This window comes from Carcharhinus amblyrhynchos, chromosome 7, assembly GCF_965287045.1.
Source record: "Carcharhinus amblyrhynchos chromosome 7, sCarAmb.v2.hapA, whole genome shotgun sequence".
In the NCBI taxonomy this organism is placed as follows: domain Eukaryota; kingdom Metazoa; phylum Chordata; class Chondrichthyes; order Carcharhiniformes; family Carcharhinidae; genus Carcharhinus; species Carcharhinus amblyrhynchos.
In genome coordinates this window covers 103927740-103948575 of record NC_137330.1, presented here as the reverse complement: position 1 = coordinate 103948575, position 20836 = coordinate 103927740, and the positions used below count along the sequence as shown (strand labels likewise).

Below are 20836 nucleotides of genomic sequence, written 5' to 3'. Positions count from 1 at the left end.
GATTGCTCTGGCCAAAAGCCAGCAAAAACTCAGCTGGCCAAATGGCTTCTTTCTGAAGTATTAAACTCCTGTGGTTCTCTCTGGCTGTGCTGAGATCTGGGGGATAATGTTCACTAACTGAAATGTAATCAAAGACTAATCTACGCACATTGAACAAGATAACAGATGGTTCGGCAGATGTTCGCTCCTCTCTGGTTTGCAGCTTGTTATCATCAGAAGCAGTTACGGCCACTGAGGCAACTGGAAACCTGTACCATCTTGGGAACACCTAAACATTAGTGCTTTCCAGCTAACCATCTGTTGCTCTCTCCCACATAATCCCTGGATGCCGCACTCGGTTCATTAGTATAAGGTTGAATGGGGAGACGGCAGGCTTTAACTCCACCCTCCCCCCTGCACCTGCCCTCAGCTTTCTGCCCCTTTACTCTCGATGGGCCTATATCCCTTACATAGTATGTTGATACTCACAGGGTTTTTCATGACTGCCCCTGCGATGCTCTTCTTGCGAATGAACTCATTCAGCATCATGTCACGGGGGCCTAGTTTCTCCAGCTGGATCGAAACAAAGGCTTCTGGGGGCCTGCGGAGGCAAGGTAGCAGGAGTGAATTCCTGGGAATGTCTCTCTGACAAAGCAGACCCACACTGAGTGTTGGTCCATGCGTTTTCCAGCCCAGCAATAACAAAAAGGAGGAAAGTAAGTCAAAAGAATTGAAGATATATGAAGATTGCATAAACTTGAAAGGGGGAATATACAATACCTTGGAACCTATGGGCAACCTGCCTGTATCTACAAGTGATGGGTAGCTAAGATTTTGCAGTTGACTTGTCCAACTCATTAGATATAAACCTGTTCTTCCTCATCAATCAGCACTCAATTAAAAAGTCATCAATGGAGCAAGTTGCCATCATCCATCATGGCTCTGGATGACACACTGGAGGTGTGTTTGTCATCCTGCAGAAATTGGATCACTCCTGTGACAATAAATCAATTCTGTGGCAAGAATTCTGCGGCAAGGGGTCAATTCTGCAGCAACGGGTCGTTTGGTGGCCATAAATTAATTCCATTGGATCAATTGTGTGGCAGCGTCCTCCCCGAAGGGCCAAAACACGGAATTAACTATTCCACAGGCAGCCCTGCCTCACAACCACTTTAATCCACAACCTCCACCTCAGCAGTGTACTTGAATCTGGTTAGAAACATGAGATAAATCACGGTGCTGAAGTTTGCCTGCAGTAGGATGACGTGATGTTGTCTCAGGGATGGTTCCCCCCCCCCCCCCCCCCACCCCGTGCATCCAGAAATTGGGGCCAGCTACTGGGGTAACCGATTACAGAATCACTCTTCCAGATCATTGCTGTAAATTATTGACAAGCCTCGAAACAGTCAGGGCAGCCAAATGTTGACAACAAGCAGATTCTGAGCTTAGTTCAAGGTCAAGCTATAATTAATAAAAATTGTGCAGTCAGTACAGGCAACAGAGGCCTTTTGGTCCATCAACACCATCTCTCGAAACCTGGGCTCCCTCTAAGTTGCTTCATAAATAATTCGAGGATTTTGGTCAACTATACCAATAGATCGTAAAATGCTGATAAGGTCACAGAATCCTGCAGTGCAAAAAGAGGCCTTTCAGCCCATCAAGTCTGCACTGACCATAATCCCACCCAAGCCCTATCCCCATAACCCCATGTATTACCCTACCCTAGCTAGTCCCCCTAACACAAAGGGGCAATTTAGCATGGTCAATCCACCTAACCTGCACATCTTTCAGGCTGTGGGAGGAAACTGGAGCACTCGGAGGAAACCCATGCAGACACAGGGAGGATGTGCAAACTCCACACGGACAGTCACCCAAGCCAGGAATTGAACTCTGGTCCCTGGTGCTGACAGGCAGAGGTGTTAATCACTGAAGTCCCGTTTCTGGCCTTCCACCCTATTAAGAACTTGAAAAGAAGGTCTCATTTTAACCCTCTCCTTCCCTGTCCCCTGGCCAGGTATCACGGCATAATTGAGGTCTGCTACCTGCCAATCTCCAAATTTCCTTCTATTTCTGCCGATCAGTCTGGATAAGGCAGGGGAGCTGGGGCAGTGGGGCAGTGGGGGTGATGTGGGGGGAAGGGCACAGGGGTATGGGAATGGGATGCACAAGGATCTCATCAATCGGGCCATGTTAACCTGGCAAAGCAGGAAATGACAGTACCTGTAAGCACAGACACCGTGCAGTACAGTGTTTGGTAAGCCTGGAACAACACCAATCTCTTCTGTCATTTTTGCCATTACAACTTGGTTGTTTGTTTGGATTGACTTATTCATTGTCTGGTCCACAGCATTTTGCACAACTCAGCTGTCCCACCATCGGGGAACCCGCCACAAAGATGGGGAGAGGGTGGGGGGTCACCTTCTGCAGGACCAGAAGCACCCGCCAGCAGGAAGTGCTGGAAAATCAGACCCTTCATTTCCTACATTCATTTTTAAAATATTTTGTCATTTTCTCTCTCCCTATCTCACACACATACACACACACCTATACTCACACACTCACACACACTCACACAGTCATACACACACACATACACACACACCTATACTCACACACTCACACAGTCATACACACACACATACACACACACCTATACTCACACACACTCACACAGTCATACACACACACATACACACACACCTATACTCACACACACTCACACAGTCATACACACACACATACACACACACCTATACTCACACACACTCACACAGTCATACACACACACATACACACACACCTATACTCACACACTCACACACAGTCACACACACACACTCTCACACACTCACACTCACACACACATACACACGTTCATACACACACATACACATGCACACACACTCACACATACACACTCATGCACACACACTCACACACATATACATACACAGTCACACACTCACACACACACTAAGATACACGCACTCACACTCACACAGACACATACACTCACACAGACACACACTCACACATACACGCACACTCACACATACACGCACACTCACACATTCACATGCACACTCACACATTCACACGCACATACATTCCTTGGTGTGTGTATCAATGTCATGCATGTTTGTGTTTGCCTCCAATGTCACAACCAATGTTAAGTAAACAACTGGAGTCAAAGAGTTCTTATTGTTGGCTTTGAAAGTTATAAACAGCTCTGACGTTATTTATTTCCCATTACAAAATGGCAAACTGAACCTCACACAGATGGCTGCGAGAAGCTTTCTATTTATATACCCCACTGCTGTCTGAGAACCTCAGGCCTCAGACCTTTACAATTGATTTTACCTACAATTTGCACAGTGTTTAAAGAGGAATTAAACCTCTAAAAGGTGTGCGGGTTAGAACTAAAATGCTAACATAGGAACAGGACCAGGCCATTCAGCCTGTTCTGTCATTCATAGAATCCATACAATGCAGAAGGAAGACATTTAGCCCATTGAATCAGCACTGACCTCCCCCTCCCCTCCCCCTCCTCCACCAAACCCCACAACACTGCACCATTCCATCTAACCTACAATTCTTTGGATACTAAGGGGCAATTTAGCACAGCCAGTCAACTCAACCTGCATATCTTTGGGGTGTGGGAGGAAACTGGAGCACCCGGAGGAAACCCATGCAGACACAGTGAGAACATGCAATCTCCACACAGACAATGACCCCAGGTTCCTGGCACTGCGTTGTGCCACTGTGCCAATCATAGCTGATCTTCCACCTCAACACCACTTTTCTGCACTGTCTTCGTATACCTTGATGTCTCCAGATGTCTATCGATTCCTGTTTTGAACATACTCAGTGATTGAGCTTCCACAGCCCACTAGGGTGGAGAATTCCAAAGTTTCACCATCCTCTGAGTGAAGAAATTCCTCCTCATCTCATACTTAAACGGCCCACCCCTTATCCCGAAATTATGTGCCCTGGTTTTAGGTTCACTAGTCAGGGGAAACAGTTTATCCACATCAACCCTGTTTCAGGGTTTGGTAAGTTTCAATGAGGTTGTCTATCATTCTTTGAAAGTCTAGGGAACACAGACCCCCAACTCTCCTCACAAGAAAATCCCACCATCCCAGGGATTAATCTGGTGAACTTCCATTGCACTCCTTCTATGTTAAGTATATCTCTCCTTGGATAAGGGGACCAAAAGTGTACACAATTTTGCAGGTGAGATCTCAACAAGGCTCTATACAACTGCAGGAAGACATCTTTACTCCTGCACTCAAATTGCGATGAAGACCAATATACCATTTGCTTTCCTAATTACTTGCTGCACCTGCAAGCTAACTTTTAGTGACTCATGAGCAAGGACATCCAGATCCCTTTCGTAAACGCAATGCCCACCTTTCAGCTTTTAAGAAAGATTCTGCCTTTCTGTTTTTTCTATCAATGTGAATAACTTTGTTCTTATTCACATTATATTCCACCTGACATGTTCTTGTCCATTCATTTAGCCTATCCAAGTCCTCTTGCAGTCTACTTGCATTCCCCTCACAACTTATATTCCCAACCAGTTTGGTGTCATCAGCAAATCTGGAAATCTGGCAAGTGGTCCCCAGATCCAAATCATTTCTATGGATTATGAACAGCTGTGGATCTAGCTTGCGGTATTCCGCCAGTTATAGCTGCAATCCGGAGAAGAATCCGTTTATTCCTATTCTTTGACGTTCCTACTGTTTGCCTGTTAGATATTTCATTCAGTTTCTTCCCAGGTATCATTGACTGTAACAATAAGTGCATATTTAAATAGGTAATCAGGCATTTGCCCTACAATTCTGCTTTAAAGCAGGCATTGGAAAAGTTGAAATAATAAATGATTTAATAGTGCATTTCACTAGGAGTTATTCCGGGAATGGAATACTGACGTCGGCAGGCGAGGAGGTCCTTGACACTGGCAGGGTGGTTTCAGGGCAGGCACTCAATGGGGCAGCACAATGGCACAGTGGTTAGCACTTCTGCTTCACAGCGCCAGGGGCCTGGGTTCGATTCCCGGCTTGAGTCACTGTCTGTGTGGAGTTTGCACATTCCCCCCATGTCTATGTGGGTTTCCTTCCACGCTCTGAAAGATGTGCTGGTAAGGTGCATTGACCTGAACAGCCAGCAGAGTGTGGTGACTAGGGAAATTTCACAGTAACTTCATTGCAGTGTTAATGTAAGCCTTACTTGTGACTAATAAATAAACTTTATTTTATAACTTCACAATGAGGACAAGATGGGTGTCCAGTAGCGAGAGGGAAGGTAGGAGTCCTGTCGATGCAAGCAGCTTAGAACAACATTCTCATTTGTGTGGTTGTTTCCAATGGTTCATGGTTGACAGTCAGTCTAATCAAGCAGCTACTGAGAAATGGGAAGTAGACTAACCGGTGTGTTCTTACTTCCGGAGGGCTGAGGTCAGAGGACTAGGCGATGTTGGAGGCCAAACTGAGCTCAGAGAAAGAGATCCACTCTGAGGATACACCATCACAGGCGTCAAGTATACCCTCCACTAGTACAGGTACAAACACCTCAGTGGAGGCTCAGGTGCAGCTAGAACAGGTAATACGAGATACCTATCCATCACCAGGAGCAGGAGAGGTGATCGAGTCAGCGGGTGTCATAGACAGTCCCATTGAGGGATGGGGAACAGTTCCCTTCCTTGGGGCTGTGTACAAAGCAAGTGATTGTCATCTGCAAAGGAAAGACAGCCATCTATCTGTCCTGAGGCAATGAGGACGCTTGGGCAGAGAATGGAGGAGCCCATTATTGTCATGCACACCACAATGTTTCAGGCACATGAGTGCATGAGCTCCTCCTCTGGAAAATCAGCCAACATCATGGAGAGTTGTATGTGGCAGTCACCAAATGGATACAAGGGCAGCGGATTGGTAGGAGCAGCCCATGTGAAATACTCTGCAGTGATGGTCTATTGACTGGAGCCAGGTGCTCTCCCACTGACAGTCAGTGGGGAAATGCTGGTGATGCATGAAAAGAATGAGGGAGTTAGGGATGATGTAGGTGGTGCCACTTCAGAAGGGGTCATATTTCTAATGGCCTTGGCCTCTGTGATGAACACACGTTCTATGTCCCCCATGACCGAGGCAGTACCTAGAGCTGGCATTGGCTAGGGTGATATCCTCAAGACCATCACTAACTGTAAGATGAGCAGCAGAGCCACAGGGACACACTCTCGAGCAACTGGCTCCATAATTGCTTGAGCCACAGGGGGACACCCCATAGAAAAGGCTTAAAATTACTTTCGGTTGGGGCAGCACAGTGGGGCACAATGGTTAGCACTGCTGCCTCACAGCACCAGGGACCCAGGTTCGATTCAGGCTTCGGGTCGCTATCCATATGGAATCTGCATGTTCTCACCGTGTCTGTGTGGGTTTCCTCCGGGTGCTCTGGCTTCCTCCCACACTCCAAAGACATGCACTTTAGCACTGTAGGGCTTCTATGATTCTATGGTTGGATGCAGCTGGTATTTGGTATAGCCTTCTGGAGCAAGCCAGGTAGTTGTTGGAGACTCCCAAATGTTATTTTGCTATCACTGGGACATAACAACAGCAGCAGAAGGAGCTGCCTGTGTGAGAAAACTGAGTGGCCAGTGACCACAGTGTGGATGACGGAGGTGTACAGTTTGGAGGGGTCTGTGCCCCTGGAACATTGATAGTGGATGAAAATGAGGAGAGCTGTTCTCAAGGGAAGAGATCCCTCCAGGATCCGCCAGCCTCAGGGAAAAATCCATGGATCAAGCTGCCATGGACCTCCCTGTTATTCCAGATCAGTGCGTTATCCCCACACAGTGAACTCTCATGGCTTTGCACTGCAGGCTGCTCAGTGTAAGAACACACGAGTTCAAGAACTAAGAGCAGAAGTAGACTACATGGCCCATCAACTCTGCTCCACCATTCATTTTTTTATTCACTCATAGGATGCGGGTGTCACTGGTTAGGCCAGCATTCATTGTCCATCCCTAATTTGGGGAGACGATGGCCTAGTGGTATTATTGCTCGACTATTAATCCAGAAACTTAGTTAATGCTCTGGGGACCCAGGTTCGAATCCCAGCAGAGCAAATGGTAGAATTTGAATTCTATAAAGAATATCTGGAATTAAAAATCTACTGCTGAAATCGTTGTCAATGTCGGAAAAACCCATCTGGTTCACTAATGTCCTTTAGGGAAGGAAATCTGTTGTCCTTACCTAGTCTGGCCCACGTGTGACTCCGGATCCACAGCAATATGGTTGTCTCCTAGCTCCTCCCGAGCAACTCGGGATGGGCAATAAATGCTGGCCAGCCAGCGACAACCATGTCCCACGAATGAATATATAAAATATTACCTTTGAGAAGGTGGTGGTGAGCTGCTTTCTTGAACCGCCGCAGCCCATGTAGACCATTCCTTTCCCCTGAGTACAGAAAGTTCAGACAGGGTAGGGTGGACATGCCAACTTCTTCCCAAAGGAGGAAGGTCTACAGTGATAATCCGTAGGAATAGCATTTTACATGCGCCGACCTCTGCACCCTTCACTGGGAGTTTCTCCCATCAGTTGTTTTATATCCGTCATTCTTTACTGCAGTCACGGCACCTTCACTTCCAGGAAACAGAGCACAAATACAGACTGAAATGTGGCCTGGTCATACCTTTTTTTGGTGGAAAGCAATTGCTTCCGACTTCCGAGGGAGCGGGAAAGTTCTGACGACGTGGTGAGCTGTTGGCTTTCCAATTCTTTGGCAGAACCACACCGAGCTGTGCCGACTAAACTTGACACTCCATCCTTAAGAATAATTTAACAAGATTTCGCATCAGTGACACACACACACGGTAGCCTAAGAATAATTTAAATATATACATCCCTGCATTATAAAAAGAAAATGCTGCAAATACTGAACCAGCGAGCGAAACGGAGTTAACTTCCCAGGTCACTGAGCCATCGTCAGCAACAGGATCAGAGGTCATCGAATCCATAGAATCCTACAGTGCAGAAGGAGGTCATTCAGCTCATCGAGTCTGCACCGACCACAATCCCACCCAGGCCCTACCCCCATAACTCCATGCATTTTACCCTAGCTAATTCCCCTGACATTAAGGGGGCAATTTAGCATGGCCAATACACCTAACCCACACATCTTTGGAATGTGGGAGGAAACTGGAGCGCTCGGAGGAAACCCATGCAGAAATGTGCAAACTCCACGCAGATGGTGACCCAGGCTGGGAATCAAACCTGGGTCCCTGACCCTGAGGCAGCACTGCTAACCACTGTGCCACCATGCCAAGCATGTGGCTCATTGACCTGGAGTACTAACTCTCTTTCTCCAGAGGTACTGCCTGACCTGCTAACATTTCCAGCCTTTTCTGCTTTAGTTTCAGATTTCGAGCCCTCACAGCCTCTGGTAGTTTCCGGAGTATGAGGAGACGAGCTGTCAGCTCCCGACCCATTAACAAACACTCGGAGATTAATGTGGGTGGTCCAGGAGGGCCATTTGGATTTCCCACCATCAGGGACGGGAACAGAACTCTGCTCAAATCATTTTCACCTCCTCCTCCCGCCCCAAGACATGAGTGAAACAGGGAATGTTGAGGAAGGAGGGTACAATGCGAAGTAAATACGTGAGCTGCTTATCTATGAAACAGCCCATCGTTGCACCCATTCCTAGAGATTCAGCAAGTCAGGCTCAGCTCACCCAGGTAAAAGGGATTTGCCTCTGGGGAGCCACAGATACAGAGGGCTCAAAACACTTTAATTCATCCGTGGGATATGAGCGTTGCTGGCTGGCCAGCATTTATTACCCATCCCTAGTCACCCTTGGGGGGGCAGTTGAGAGTCAACCATATTGCGGTGGCTCTGAAGCCACATGTAGGCCAGATCAGGTAAGAACAATAGATTTCCTTCTTTAAACAGCATGAGGGAACCAGATGGTTTTTTTTCAACAATTGACAATGGTTTCACGGTTATCAGTTGATCCTTAATTCTAGATATTCATGGGGGAATCTCAGTGGACATGAACTCCGTGTGGTTCAGACACTTTTGTGTGAGTTCATGTATGCATGAGGAAATCTTGGCAAACTGAAGCCACTCGGAGGCAAGAGTCCTGAGCGAATCGTGGAGGTAAAAACAACAACTCTTCCTGAGAGTGAGAGAATAGAACACCAGGAACATGGTTCCAGCAACGAAGGGAAAGATAGAAAGAGATTCTCATACCTTTGCGTCCATGGAATGAGCAGCTTTCTCCTTGGGACAGAACAGAGCCTGCTGAACTGCTGCAATCAGAGAATTTCTCTGCACTGTTTGGCAAGCCAAGGCCACCTGCAAGTTATCCACTCTGTGCTTTGCCATCAGCTGCAGAGAGTGGGAAAGGAAGGTTACAGCACTCACAAATCCACAACTAAATACAATTTACTCACGTCAAAAGGGAAACTCACTTTGCAAGTTGCAAAACGGCGAGCAGCGATTGGGTTAGTCAACTGAGCTAGAAATCAGTGAACTTCATCCCTGTCCATTCCCTTCCTCTCTGAAACTGACTCCCTCACCACTGCACACTCACATCCTGACCCAGTACCTTGCTGAGATAACCATTCCTCATGGGAGTGAGCGCCTGCAGACTATCAAACTGTGCAGCACATCATGACCGAACTGATCCTGTTGTCAACAGGTTGCACGCGGGTGGGGGAAGAGGCATTCTGACTCTCGGAGAGAAACAAGTATCTGTAGCTCAAGGGGAAGCTGGCAAATTTCTTTAGCAGCAATCAGGGATTTGTGTTTTCTTTTATTCATTCATGGGACATGGGCTGGCCAGCACTTATTGTGCATTCCTAGTTGCCCTTGAGAAGGTGGTGGTGAGCTACCTCCTTGAATCACTGCAGCCCATGTTCACAATGCCGATCAGGAGGGAATGCCAGGATTTTGACCCAGCGACTGCAAAGGAACGGCGATATATTTCCAAGTCGGGATGGTGAGTGACTTGGAGGGGAACTTGCAGGTGGTGTTCCCGTGTATCTGCTGCCCTTGTCCTTCTAGATGGAAGTGGTTGTGGATTTAGAAGGTGCTGTCTAAGGATCTTTGGTGAATTGCTGCAGTGTATCTTGTAGATAGCACTACTGAGCGTCTGTGGTGGAGGGATTGAATGTTTGTGAATGTGGTTTGATTCCCTTTATTTGCCTAGAAATAAGTGGGAGAGGGAGATGGGGAAAACACAGTGAATAGAATACTGGATACAGCCTCCACCACGGTGTAAAGGACCAGTAAACATTTTGTAAAATGGAGAGAAATGGCAATTTTTATTCAATCGAAAGGCCAAAGAAAAATCTTTTGTTGACAATACCAGCCTGATCAAGTAGACATTACTGGAGGCCTCTGGAATCAGAGCACCAGATACTCTGGAAGCACTTTGTCCCTGAACACTGCCAGACCAACAATTATTGCCCAACCCTGGTTGCTCTTCTTGAACCATTGCAGTCTCTGTGATGTAGGTACACCCACAGAGCTGTTAGGAAGGGAATTCCAGAGTTTTGACACAGTGACAATGAAGGAACAGTAATATATTTCCAAGACAGGATAAATGACTTGGAGAAGAACCTCCAAGTGGTGGGGTTCCCAGGGAGCTGCTGCCCTTGTCCTTCCTGACACATTAGAGGCAGTTCAGAGAAGGTTCATCAGGATGATCCCTGGTTATGTCTTAAAGGTTAAACAGGTTGGGACTTCACTCATTGGTATTGAGAAGAATGAGAGGTGATCTCATTGAAACATATAGGACTCTTAAGGGGCTTCACAGGCTAAATGCTGAGAGGATGTTTGCCCTCATGGGAGAGTCTTGGACCAGATGTGACAGTCTCAGAATAAAGGGGTGCCTTAAGGGGTGAGATGAGGAAGAATTTCTTCTCTCAGAGGGTTGTGAGTGTTTGGGACTCTGTGCTCCAGAACTCACCAGGACCCTGGCCAAGCTGTTCAGATACAACACTACCCAAAAATATGGAAAATTGCCCAGAGTTGTCCTGTAGACAAGAAACAGGACATTGAGCTGCTAAATCTCATCCTATTTAGCATGTTGGAAATGCCACGTAACATGATAGAGAGTATCCTCAATATGAAGACAGGACTTCTTATCCACACGGACTCTGCAGTGATCACTCCTACCGATATTGTTATGGACAGATTCACCCTGCGGCAGGCAGGTTGGCAAAGATGAGGTCAAGTATGTTTCTCCCCTCTTGTTAGTTTTCTCACCACCTGCTGCAAACCCAGTCAAGCAGCTTAGGACCCAGCCAGCCCAGTCTGTGGTGAGAATATCGAGCCAATCTGGGCGATGGATACTGAAGTCCCCCAACCAGATACATCCTACACCCTCAGTGCTTCCTCCAAGTAGTGTTCAACATGGAGATGCCACATACCATCTCCAGCTGAAGGGGGACAGTATGAGGCCATCAGCAGGAGATTTCCTTGCCCATGTTTGACCTGATGCTATGAGACTTTATGGTATCCAGAGGCAATGTCAAGGACTCCTAGGGCAACTCCCTCCTAACTGTACACCACAGTGCTGCCACCTCTGCTGGGTCTGTCCTGCCTATGGGACAGGCCATATCCAGGAATGGTGGTGTGTGGGACAATATGTATAAAGCCTGATTTCATGATGATGATATGTCAGGCTGTTGCAAGATTAGTCTGTGATACAGCTGCCCCAATTTTGACACAAGCTCCATATGTTATTAAGGAGGACTTTGCAGAGTCAACAAGACTGGGTTTGCTGTTGTCAGTTCCGGGGCCTGGATTGATGCCAGGTTGTTCATCTGGTTTCATTCCTTTTTGTTCCATTCGTAGTATTTGAGGGCATTTGAGAGTCAACCACATTGCTGTGGATCTGAAGTCACTTGTAGGACAGACCAGGTAAAGACAGCAGATTTCCTCCCCTCGAGTTAAGTTGGGTTTTTACGACAATGTGACCACCATCAGACTTTTAATTCCAATGTTTTATTGAGTTTAAATTCCACCTTCTGCCATGGTGGGATTCAAACCCTGGGTCTCTGGATTGCCAGTCTAGTGACAACACTGTGCCAATTCTGTTCACAAACAGGGCATATTAAAGACTTGATTACCTACAAAGACTCACATTCCAACCATTATTTTGTAAATTGAGTTTGTGTCTTTATATGCCCTGTTTGTGAACAGAACTCCCACTCACTTGATGAAGGAGCAGCGCACTGAAAGCTAGTGGCTTTTGCTACCAAATAAACCTGTTGGACTTTAACCTGGTGTTGTGAGACTTCTTACTGTGGGAAAACATTCCATAGGGAGGGGGGAGTCTTAGCCTGGGAATGGGAAGCGTGGCTTCTTATTTCCTTTATTTTAGTGACACAAACAGCAGTTGTATTACCCCCATCAGCACAACTGAGAACAGGGGTCATTTCTCCACTGGATTTTTTCCAAATACTAACTACAGGCTGTAAATCAAGTAACAATGGCAATTGCTACAACAGACAAAATTACAATTTCAGCATCAACTCCACATCGGATTTACAATCTCCAGCAGACTCTCCCTTTTGTTCATTTAAACCATGTCATTGGCTGGCTTTCTGCATCTGAAATTTCCCCATTATTATTCCTCTGCCAAATTCCACTTAAATACTCCAGTTATTGACTCATCTTCGAAAGCGGGAGAAAAATAACAGGAGTGCCGTAAATGCCACACAGACTGAAGAGAAGCCTTGCCAGTGTTTAATACAGAGAGAACACAGGGCACAGGGACCCTCCCACTTCCTGGCCCACTGATTCAGGGTAGGCATTATGGAAATCCTGTCAGAGAGAACAGCAATATTTCTTCAGGGCAGGCCACTGATTCAGGAGTGACTAATTGGATAGAACCCCCCTGTAACTGGAATGGGAGTTGGGGGGAAATCCACCAGAAGGCAAATTACTCTTAAAATCACCACAGCCCAAATTTTAGTTTTCATTTTTGCTCTTATTAAAGCTGGTTCTTGCAGCTTACATCCCCACTCTGGGCCAGAAGTTCCAAATCCTACTTCAGGACTCGATGGACATCGGAGAGAGTTGAATGGGGCTCAGTTTAGCTCCATTGGCTGGACAGCTGGTTACTGATGCAGAGCAATACCAACAGTACAGGTTCAATACTGGCTGAGGTTATTCGTGAAGGTCCCGCCTTCTCAACCTTGTCCCTCACCTGGGGTCTGGTGATCCTCAAGTTAAATCACCACTTTCAATGGGGAGAGCAACCTATGGTCATCTATGGTGATTTTTACTTTATTACTTCATAGAATCATAAAATCCCTACAGTACAGAAAGAGACCATTTGGCCCATCGAGCCTGCACTAACAACAATCCCACCCAGGCTCATCCCAAAATTCCACATATTTACCTTACTAACCCCCCGACACTAGGGTCAATTTAACATAGCCAATCAGCCTAACCTGCACGTCTTTGGACTGTGGGAGGAAACCGGAGACCTGGAGGAAACCCATGCAGACACAGGGAGAACATGCAAACTCCACACAGACAGTGAGCCATTGTCAGAATGGGTCACTGGCACTGTGAGGCAGTTGTGCTAACCACTGTGCCACCATGTTGCTCCAAATAGGGGCCAAACAGGTTAATTATCCTTCCAATAAGTCTGATGACAGATGGTAAAGAGCGAGAGAGTTTCCTGATCAGCCGTACTGTTGAAGGCAATGGCAAGTCACTGCGGTATTTGCCAAGCGTAAACTTGAACTAATCCAAGGGAAGTCCATGATCACTAATGCACTCTTAGGGCATTATCTTGGAGGTGGGGGAAATGGGGGCTTGGTGAAGTGGGTGGTCAGTCCTACTCCTGGCAGGAATGGGCAGCAATCCCATCCAGTTGTTCCTATCAGAGGCTTGGTCCATTTTAGCTGCTGGGGTTTCATGTTAGTGCCAGAGCTTTGGGCACAGAGCTGCAGCTAGCAGGCTGGAGGGCAGAGGGTGATATTAGGACAAAGATTCGGAGGTGACTAGTTGGCAGTAAGAGCTAACGGCCAGCAGCAAGGTGACTGGGGTTGGTACTGGATAAAGATCCTCCCAGTGTGGTTTAACATGAAAGAGCTTCAGGTAGAAGGAGAGAAAGAGACTTTCAAAACAAGTAAATAGACTGAATAAAAGAGATATTAAAAAATATATAGCGAGTGTGCAGCACACATGATTTCACTCTGCCTTGGTTCAGATATGTAACATCGTGAATACATGTGTAAAGTCCCTGAATCTTCAGAAATGATCAAAAATGAAAGCAAATGGAAGTGGAGGTATCCAATAGGCTGGTGGTACTTTGGAGAGTAGAAGCCCCAGAGTAATCCCCAGGATGTGACAAGTGAGTTTCCCGAAGGATTTGGCATCTCTGGAATCTCATCTGAGATATCATCATTCCTCTAATTCTAGCCTCTCGAGCATCCATCACTGGTGGCCATGACTTCAGTTGCCCCAATCTCTCGGAATACTCTCGCTACACCCCTCCACCTTTCTACCTCACTTCCTTCCATTAAGACGCTCCCTAAAACCTTACTCATTGATGAGGCTTTTGGTCACCTTTCCTAATATCTCTTTAGGTGGTTCGGTATCAGGTGTAATTTATCATGCTCCTGGTGCTATATAAATACACTGGATAAAACCAAATTACTTTGACAAAGGGTCATCTGGACGCAAAACATCAGCTCTTTTCTCTCCTTACAGATGGTGCCAGACCTGCTGAGGTTTTCCAACGTTTTCTCTTTTAAACAAATACAAATTCTTGCTGTTGTTCTATGTTTCTATTATTCTATGAACCTGAGAGAGAAAGAGAGAGAGACAACCATTTCCCTCTGCACCAATTTGTCCAACATGTCACTCAGGCTCTGCTAAAGCACAGGCCCAATTAGATGTACTGAGCTGAAGATAGATTCAGCCAGCCAAGATTCATCTAATAGACAGTTTCCCAAGGGTGCTGGGAGACACTAATTGCACAGCTGAGGCCACTTAGCCTTTCGCAAGCCAAACTGTGCTGTACAAAAATAGGAAGGGATCTTTTTCAGTCAATGAACCAAGAATTGTATGATGTCAAGCTGACTATGCTCCAGGGCAATGTCTTGTCTCTTGCAACAATCCAACATTCCAAGATTATTCAGGCTTCTGGGAGATTGCAGATTTTGTAGTTCATTCATGGCATGTGGGTGTCACTGGCAAGGTTGGCATTGATTGTCCCTCCCCAGTTGGCATCGCAGAATCCCTACAGTGCAGAAGGAGGCCATTTGGCCCATCGCACCTGCACCGATCCAGGCCTCCCATCCAGGCCCTATTCTTCAAACTACACCCTATTCTTCAAACTCTGCTAATCCCCCTGACACTAAGGGGCAATTCAGCATGGTTAACCAATCTAACCCGCACACCTTTGGACTGTGGGAGGAAACCAGAGCACCCGGAGGAAACCCACGCAGACACAGGGAGAATGTGCAAACTCCCCACAGAGACAGTGACCCATCCGGGATTTGAGCCTGGGTCCCTGGCACCATTCCACCCATGAAAGGTGTTGGTGAGCCTTCTTAAAATACAATTAAATGACTTGCTAGGGATCACAACCATGTTGCTGTGGGTCTGGAGTCACACAATATGGCCGACTTATTTTCCTTGTATTGGGTTTTAATGACAATCCAATACTTCTATGGCCACCATTGCTGTTTATTCCGGATTTACTTCATCAACTTCATTTAATATAATCAGTTGCCATGATGGGATTTGAACTTATGCCCTAGGTCATTAGTTCAAGCCTCTGGATTATTCATCCAGCAACAGGGGGCTGGATTTCACACCACCCCTCACCCACATAGTAGTTGGTGGTGAGCCCACCTCCGTTTTGCCCGTTCATCACTGCAGCCATTCAATTGCTGTTGGGCCATTAATTGGCTTGAGTTTAGTCCTTCTCCCCCTATAAGCATTTGGCAAACTTCTAGCTCCAGCAGCAGCACCAGGAACAGTGGTCACTGCCAGAACAGCATTGAGTCCTCAACAATTGAGTCGGATGTGGAGATAAGTAAGGAAGGGGAGTCTCTTCAGGTGCAGGCTGAGAGGCCTAGCACAGAAGATAGGAGGATGGCGGGAGCGGTGGTGGCTGGGGTTGTTAAAATGGACGGGAGAGAAGGGGTGGAAGACCTTGGGGGGAATTCATGTGGTCGTAGCTCATAAAAGAGGTGGTCCCAAGTATAACCAGCCTGAGGAGTGAAAGCTTCCAAGCCAGTGTGAGCCCCTCTGACCACAGATAAAATCCCAGCGATGATGCAATACGGTCCTTGAGTGGCCAATAATTGTTTACTTGGGGGCCTCAGTCAAGTCATGGGCAGCCAGGCCTCCTGATGCCCCACCACTGCAGGAGTAGGGGTGTGTAGCTGGGCCAGGGGACACCGTCCATGACATTGGGCCCGATTTTACCATTGCGTTGTGTCCATTTTCGGGCGTGAAAAGTTGGTAAAGTCGGGCATGAGGCGAGTAGCGCGATCTGCGCCTGTCTTCACACCAGCTCCCCCTTTACCAAGGCCCGAAAATGGCTGCGATTGGGAATGTACCCAGAACGGCCGCGACAGCCATTTAAATGCATTTGCATTTGCTCTCCCAGTTAGTGAGGAGGTAGGTGCCTAGTGTCCGACCACTCTGTGTTTGAGATTGGTGGGGGGGGAAGGAAGGGTCTGCTGCCTGTCTGTGATCAGTGGAGGGGAGGGAGGGAGGGGGGTCAGCCAACACTCTGCCTGAAATTGGTGAAGGGAAGTGGGGGAAAGTCCCGCGATATGTCTGGGTAGTGGAGGGGATCAGGGGATAAGGGGGTCAGTAATGTTGTGGGGGTGCGGCAATGTTTGTGGGGGCCAGGGAGAGCATTATTCGGCCCAGGAGCGACATTCGATCATCTTTTCTCTGTTCTTGCACAGTTGGAGGCATCGATCGGAGCTGCAGGGTTTCAGGCACATTAAACGTGATTCGGAATTGCTGATTTTTTTCAGGCAAAGTGCGTATTTTAGACTCGAGAACGGGTCTAAAAGTTGGATCTGAAACACTCCCAGTTTCAAGTCTGCACTTAGAATCAAAACGGTAAAATACTGTCCAATTTTACAACTCCCCTGCCTGACAACCCACCCCTGGGGGAGGGGGGGCTGTGTGCATAAGGTCTAGCCCATGATAACTAGGCTGTTTGACTTTGGTGGATGACGGTCATGGTGATAGCTAGGGTAAGAATAAAACCAAGCAAAGCTAGGATGTTCCTCAACCGCACTTTGGGAACTTGTAACAATGGTGGGGGGGAATTTTAATGGGAAGGGGGAGACGGGTCTGGTGCACATGAGGAGTAAAATCCCCAAAAGTCGAGTTGGGAGCCTCTTCCAGGTTTCACCCAGGTGTGTTAGGAGGCGTGTGAGGAATCCCCTTGGAGCCATCGGATAAGCCATTTAAACTAACTGATGGCTAATTAAATACTATTTCAACCAAGCGCTCTGGCTTTAACAGCCAGCACAATGCTTTCCTGAAAGTGAGACTGACAAGGATAAGCATTGTTGCTAGGCAGCCGCACCGTTTAGTCAAACTCCATCATCACCAGTGTTAAAATGTTGTGATGACTGTGTCCTGAATTTTTCAGATGGCGTGGGCTCCCCGCCAACTCGGATAGACCCGTGGCCATTTCACACTCAAACAAGAATTGATTGGCAGCAGATGACACTTGGAATGAAGTCCTGCCTTTAAGAGCCATCCAGGCCATCCAGGCACAGCGCTGCAGTGGCCGGAAGAGGCACTGCAGCGACATGCCTAGGACTAAGTCGGGGTCATGATGTGGGGATGCCAGCGTTCGACTGGAGTAAGAAGTGCACAACACCAGGTTAAAGTCCAACAGGTTTATTTGGTAACAAATGCCACTAGCTTTCGGAGTGCTACTCCTTACTCACTTACCCGATGAAAGCTAGTGGTGTTTGTTACCAAATAAACCTATTGGACTTTAACCTGGTATTGTGAGGCTTCTTACTAAGTAGGGGTGGCATAGGTCCTCAGGAGGGGAGGGTATTGGAAGGCCCCAGTGGGTATGAGTGCCTTGGGAGAGAGGAGATCCGGAGGTATCTGTTCCATGAGAGAACACCCCCAGTTAGAAGGGGGCTTCAGATGGAGGTTCTGCTTCCCCCCTCCAGGCCCCCTGCCACTTCCTGCCCAAGATTGAGACCAGTTATTTTTTTCTGTACTTTCCATCCTCAGCTATCCAGCTCCCACCAGCCTGAAAATTGAGGCTGGGTGGGGAGGAAAATGTGCCCACTCCACCACAGAATCACATCCAGGTTAGGGCAGGCGTTCATACAATTTCACACCTCCCACCCCTACCTCAAAACCCATCGAGGAAGGGGTGGGGTGTAAAATTCAGGTTCTGTGTGTTCTTTATCCTCTTCAATGCTGAAACTATCTTGCAAAGTATAAAAATGGCTACCACTGGAGTTGGCGGCGACAGGTGTCCCTGGACAGTCAAAACCAACATTCTACAGAATTGGACTGACTCTGGCTAAATTGCCCCTTAGTGTCAGGGGCACTAGCTAGGGTAAATGCATAGGGTTATGGGGATAGGGCTTGGATGGGATTGTGGCTGGTGTAGACTCAATATGCCGAATGGCACTGTAGGAATCTGTGTTTTTTTTATTCATTGATGGGACATGGGCATCACTGACTGGCCAGTGTTCATTACCCATCTCTAGTCACCTTTGGAGGGTAGTTGAGAGTCAATCACATTGCTGTGGCTCTGGAGTCACGTGTAGGCCAGCCCAGGTAAGGGCAGCAGATTTCCTTCCCTAAAGGACATTAGTGGACCAGATGGATTTTTCCAACAATTGACAATGGTGTTATGGTCATCAGTAGATTCTCGATTCCATATTTTTTTTATTGAAATCAAGTTATACCACGTGCTGTGGTGGGATTCGAACCCGGATCCCCAAAACATTAGCTGAGTTTCTGCATTAATAGTCTAGCGATAATACAACTTGGCCATCATGGATCTATGATTTCCTGCTGACTTGCAGGAGGCTAGGCATTCAGCTGTTTGAGGGGGTTAGTAAATTAAAACATAAAATTCTCACAAGTTTGACAGGGTGGATGCTGAGAAAATATTCCCTTGGCTGAGGGATCAAGAGAGTGGGGGGTCAAAGTCTCAGAGCAAGGGGTTAGCCATTTAGGGCAGAGATGAGGAAAATTTTCTTCATGGACGGGGTTGTGAATCTTTGGAATTCTCTATCTCACGTTCCCCTTCAGCATTGTAGAATTCTGTTCAGAATTACTTTTTCTGATGTGAAAGGGGAATCAAACAGGGAACGACTGGAAAGTTCGCTTCCAGCAACTCATGCACCAATGTTTTCATTAAATATGCCCACACGGTGTTGATCCAGAGAAATATATACAAATAGCTTGAACAAACCATGAATGCTATTTTCCTGTAATCTCCAGTGAGTGTAAACTAGACTGAACCTGACTGATTATTTATAATGTGGTGGAACAGGTCACTTTAAATAAATTAATCCTGAAACTGGACCCGGCCTCTTACCTTTCATTCAATCAACTGGTTAAACATGGAGGCTTACTCTTTACTCAGCTGACATTCTCCAATAAGCAAATTTCTCACCTGAAGAACTGTTTCTTTGGTACGAAAACTGAACTTTCCTATCTGGTTTTCATCAACTTCCTTGATTGCTAATGGTAAACTCGAGGGAACGTATCTGTAAACCGAGAAATTCTGAAAGATTAATAAACGTGCAATGGAAATGTAATCGGCAAATAGATTTCAAAAAGGTTATCTACTACATTCTGATAAGAAAAATAAAGAACTCACATGTTATTGACCGCTTAAGAGATGTTGTCCATCCAAACTCAATTTTGAGGCATGTGGGAAGAGCCTGGGATGGGGGGGACAACATGGCAGATCACCCTGCTCTAAGGAGACCTTGTAGCACAGTGGAGCAGAAGCTCCAGTTTAACTTCAATACCAGGACTTGTTTGCCCCAAAAGGAATATTTATAAGACAGGTCAAAAGGCAGATAATCAACTCAAGAATCCTTCGATCACTTCCCCATAATTCCCTAAAGGATAACAAATAGTACAGGTGTGAAGAGACACTAGACAAAAACCCTGCTCTAGTCTTGGGTGAGGAGTGGAGGATCTCTTTCAAGGGCTTCCTTTCCACATCAGGCTCCTTCCCACCATGGTTTGATCCTCTGAGTGCCCCGTCCATTAAGGCACCCACTCCCCACAGTGAATTACCTGGTCCTGGTCCTGATTTAAGATTTGAAGACTGCTTGCAGTCCCAATCTTGGCCACAACTGCCGAAGGCACTGTTGGCAATGGCCAGCAGCACTCTGAGGTGGGTATGACTCCCATCTGAGGGAGGGAAACTCCGTCCTCAGCCAATTAATGCTCATTGGAGAGGGGCTCGAAGACTTGGGGGGAGGGGGGAGCTGCTATGGGGGGGGGCAGAAATGACTTCCCCACTGACTCAACGGGAGGCAGGGTGGGAACTACGCCACCTAAAGAATCCTGCCCTAGGAGTGGGAGAAAACAGGGGGTGGGAGCAAATAAATGGGAGCCTTGTGAGAGCCAGATCATGATAAAACTGAAACTAACCCAAACAGTTGAGAAAGAATGTGCTAAAACTTCACCTTTGGAGGCGATGGAAAATTGGCAACAGCAAACAGGCCCGGACGTGTAGCAGGTGGCCAATTACCCTTCCTATTGACCCTTTTCCATTTAATTCCGATCTTTTTCATCAACATCGACCCACTCTCTCCAGTTTTATTTTGCCATCACTCAGAATTACAATCTAC

The 20836-nt window shown here is 47.0% G+C and overlaps 1 protein-coding gene across 1 annotated transcript in view; it reads right to left on the bottom strand.

Moving 5' to 3' along the window:
- The window catches only part of ccdc162 (coiled-coil domain containing 162), a 179119-nt gene that overhangs the window by 83286 nt on the left and 74997 nt on the right, over positions 1-20836 (bottom strand). Inside the window, exons 22-25 of the mRNA XM_080193446.1 lie at positions 19642-19735; positions 9225-9362; positions 7666-7799; positions 469-580 (exon numbers count right to left, since the gene is read on the bottom strand). Of these exons, the coding sequence (XP_080049572.1) occupies positions 469-580; positions 7666-7799; positions 9225-9362; positions 19642-19735 (478 nt within the window). The remainder of the gene's footprint in view (positions 1-468; positions 581-7665; positions 7800-9224; positions 9363-19641; positions 19736-20836) is intronic.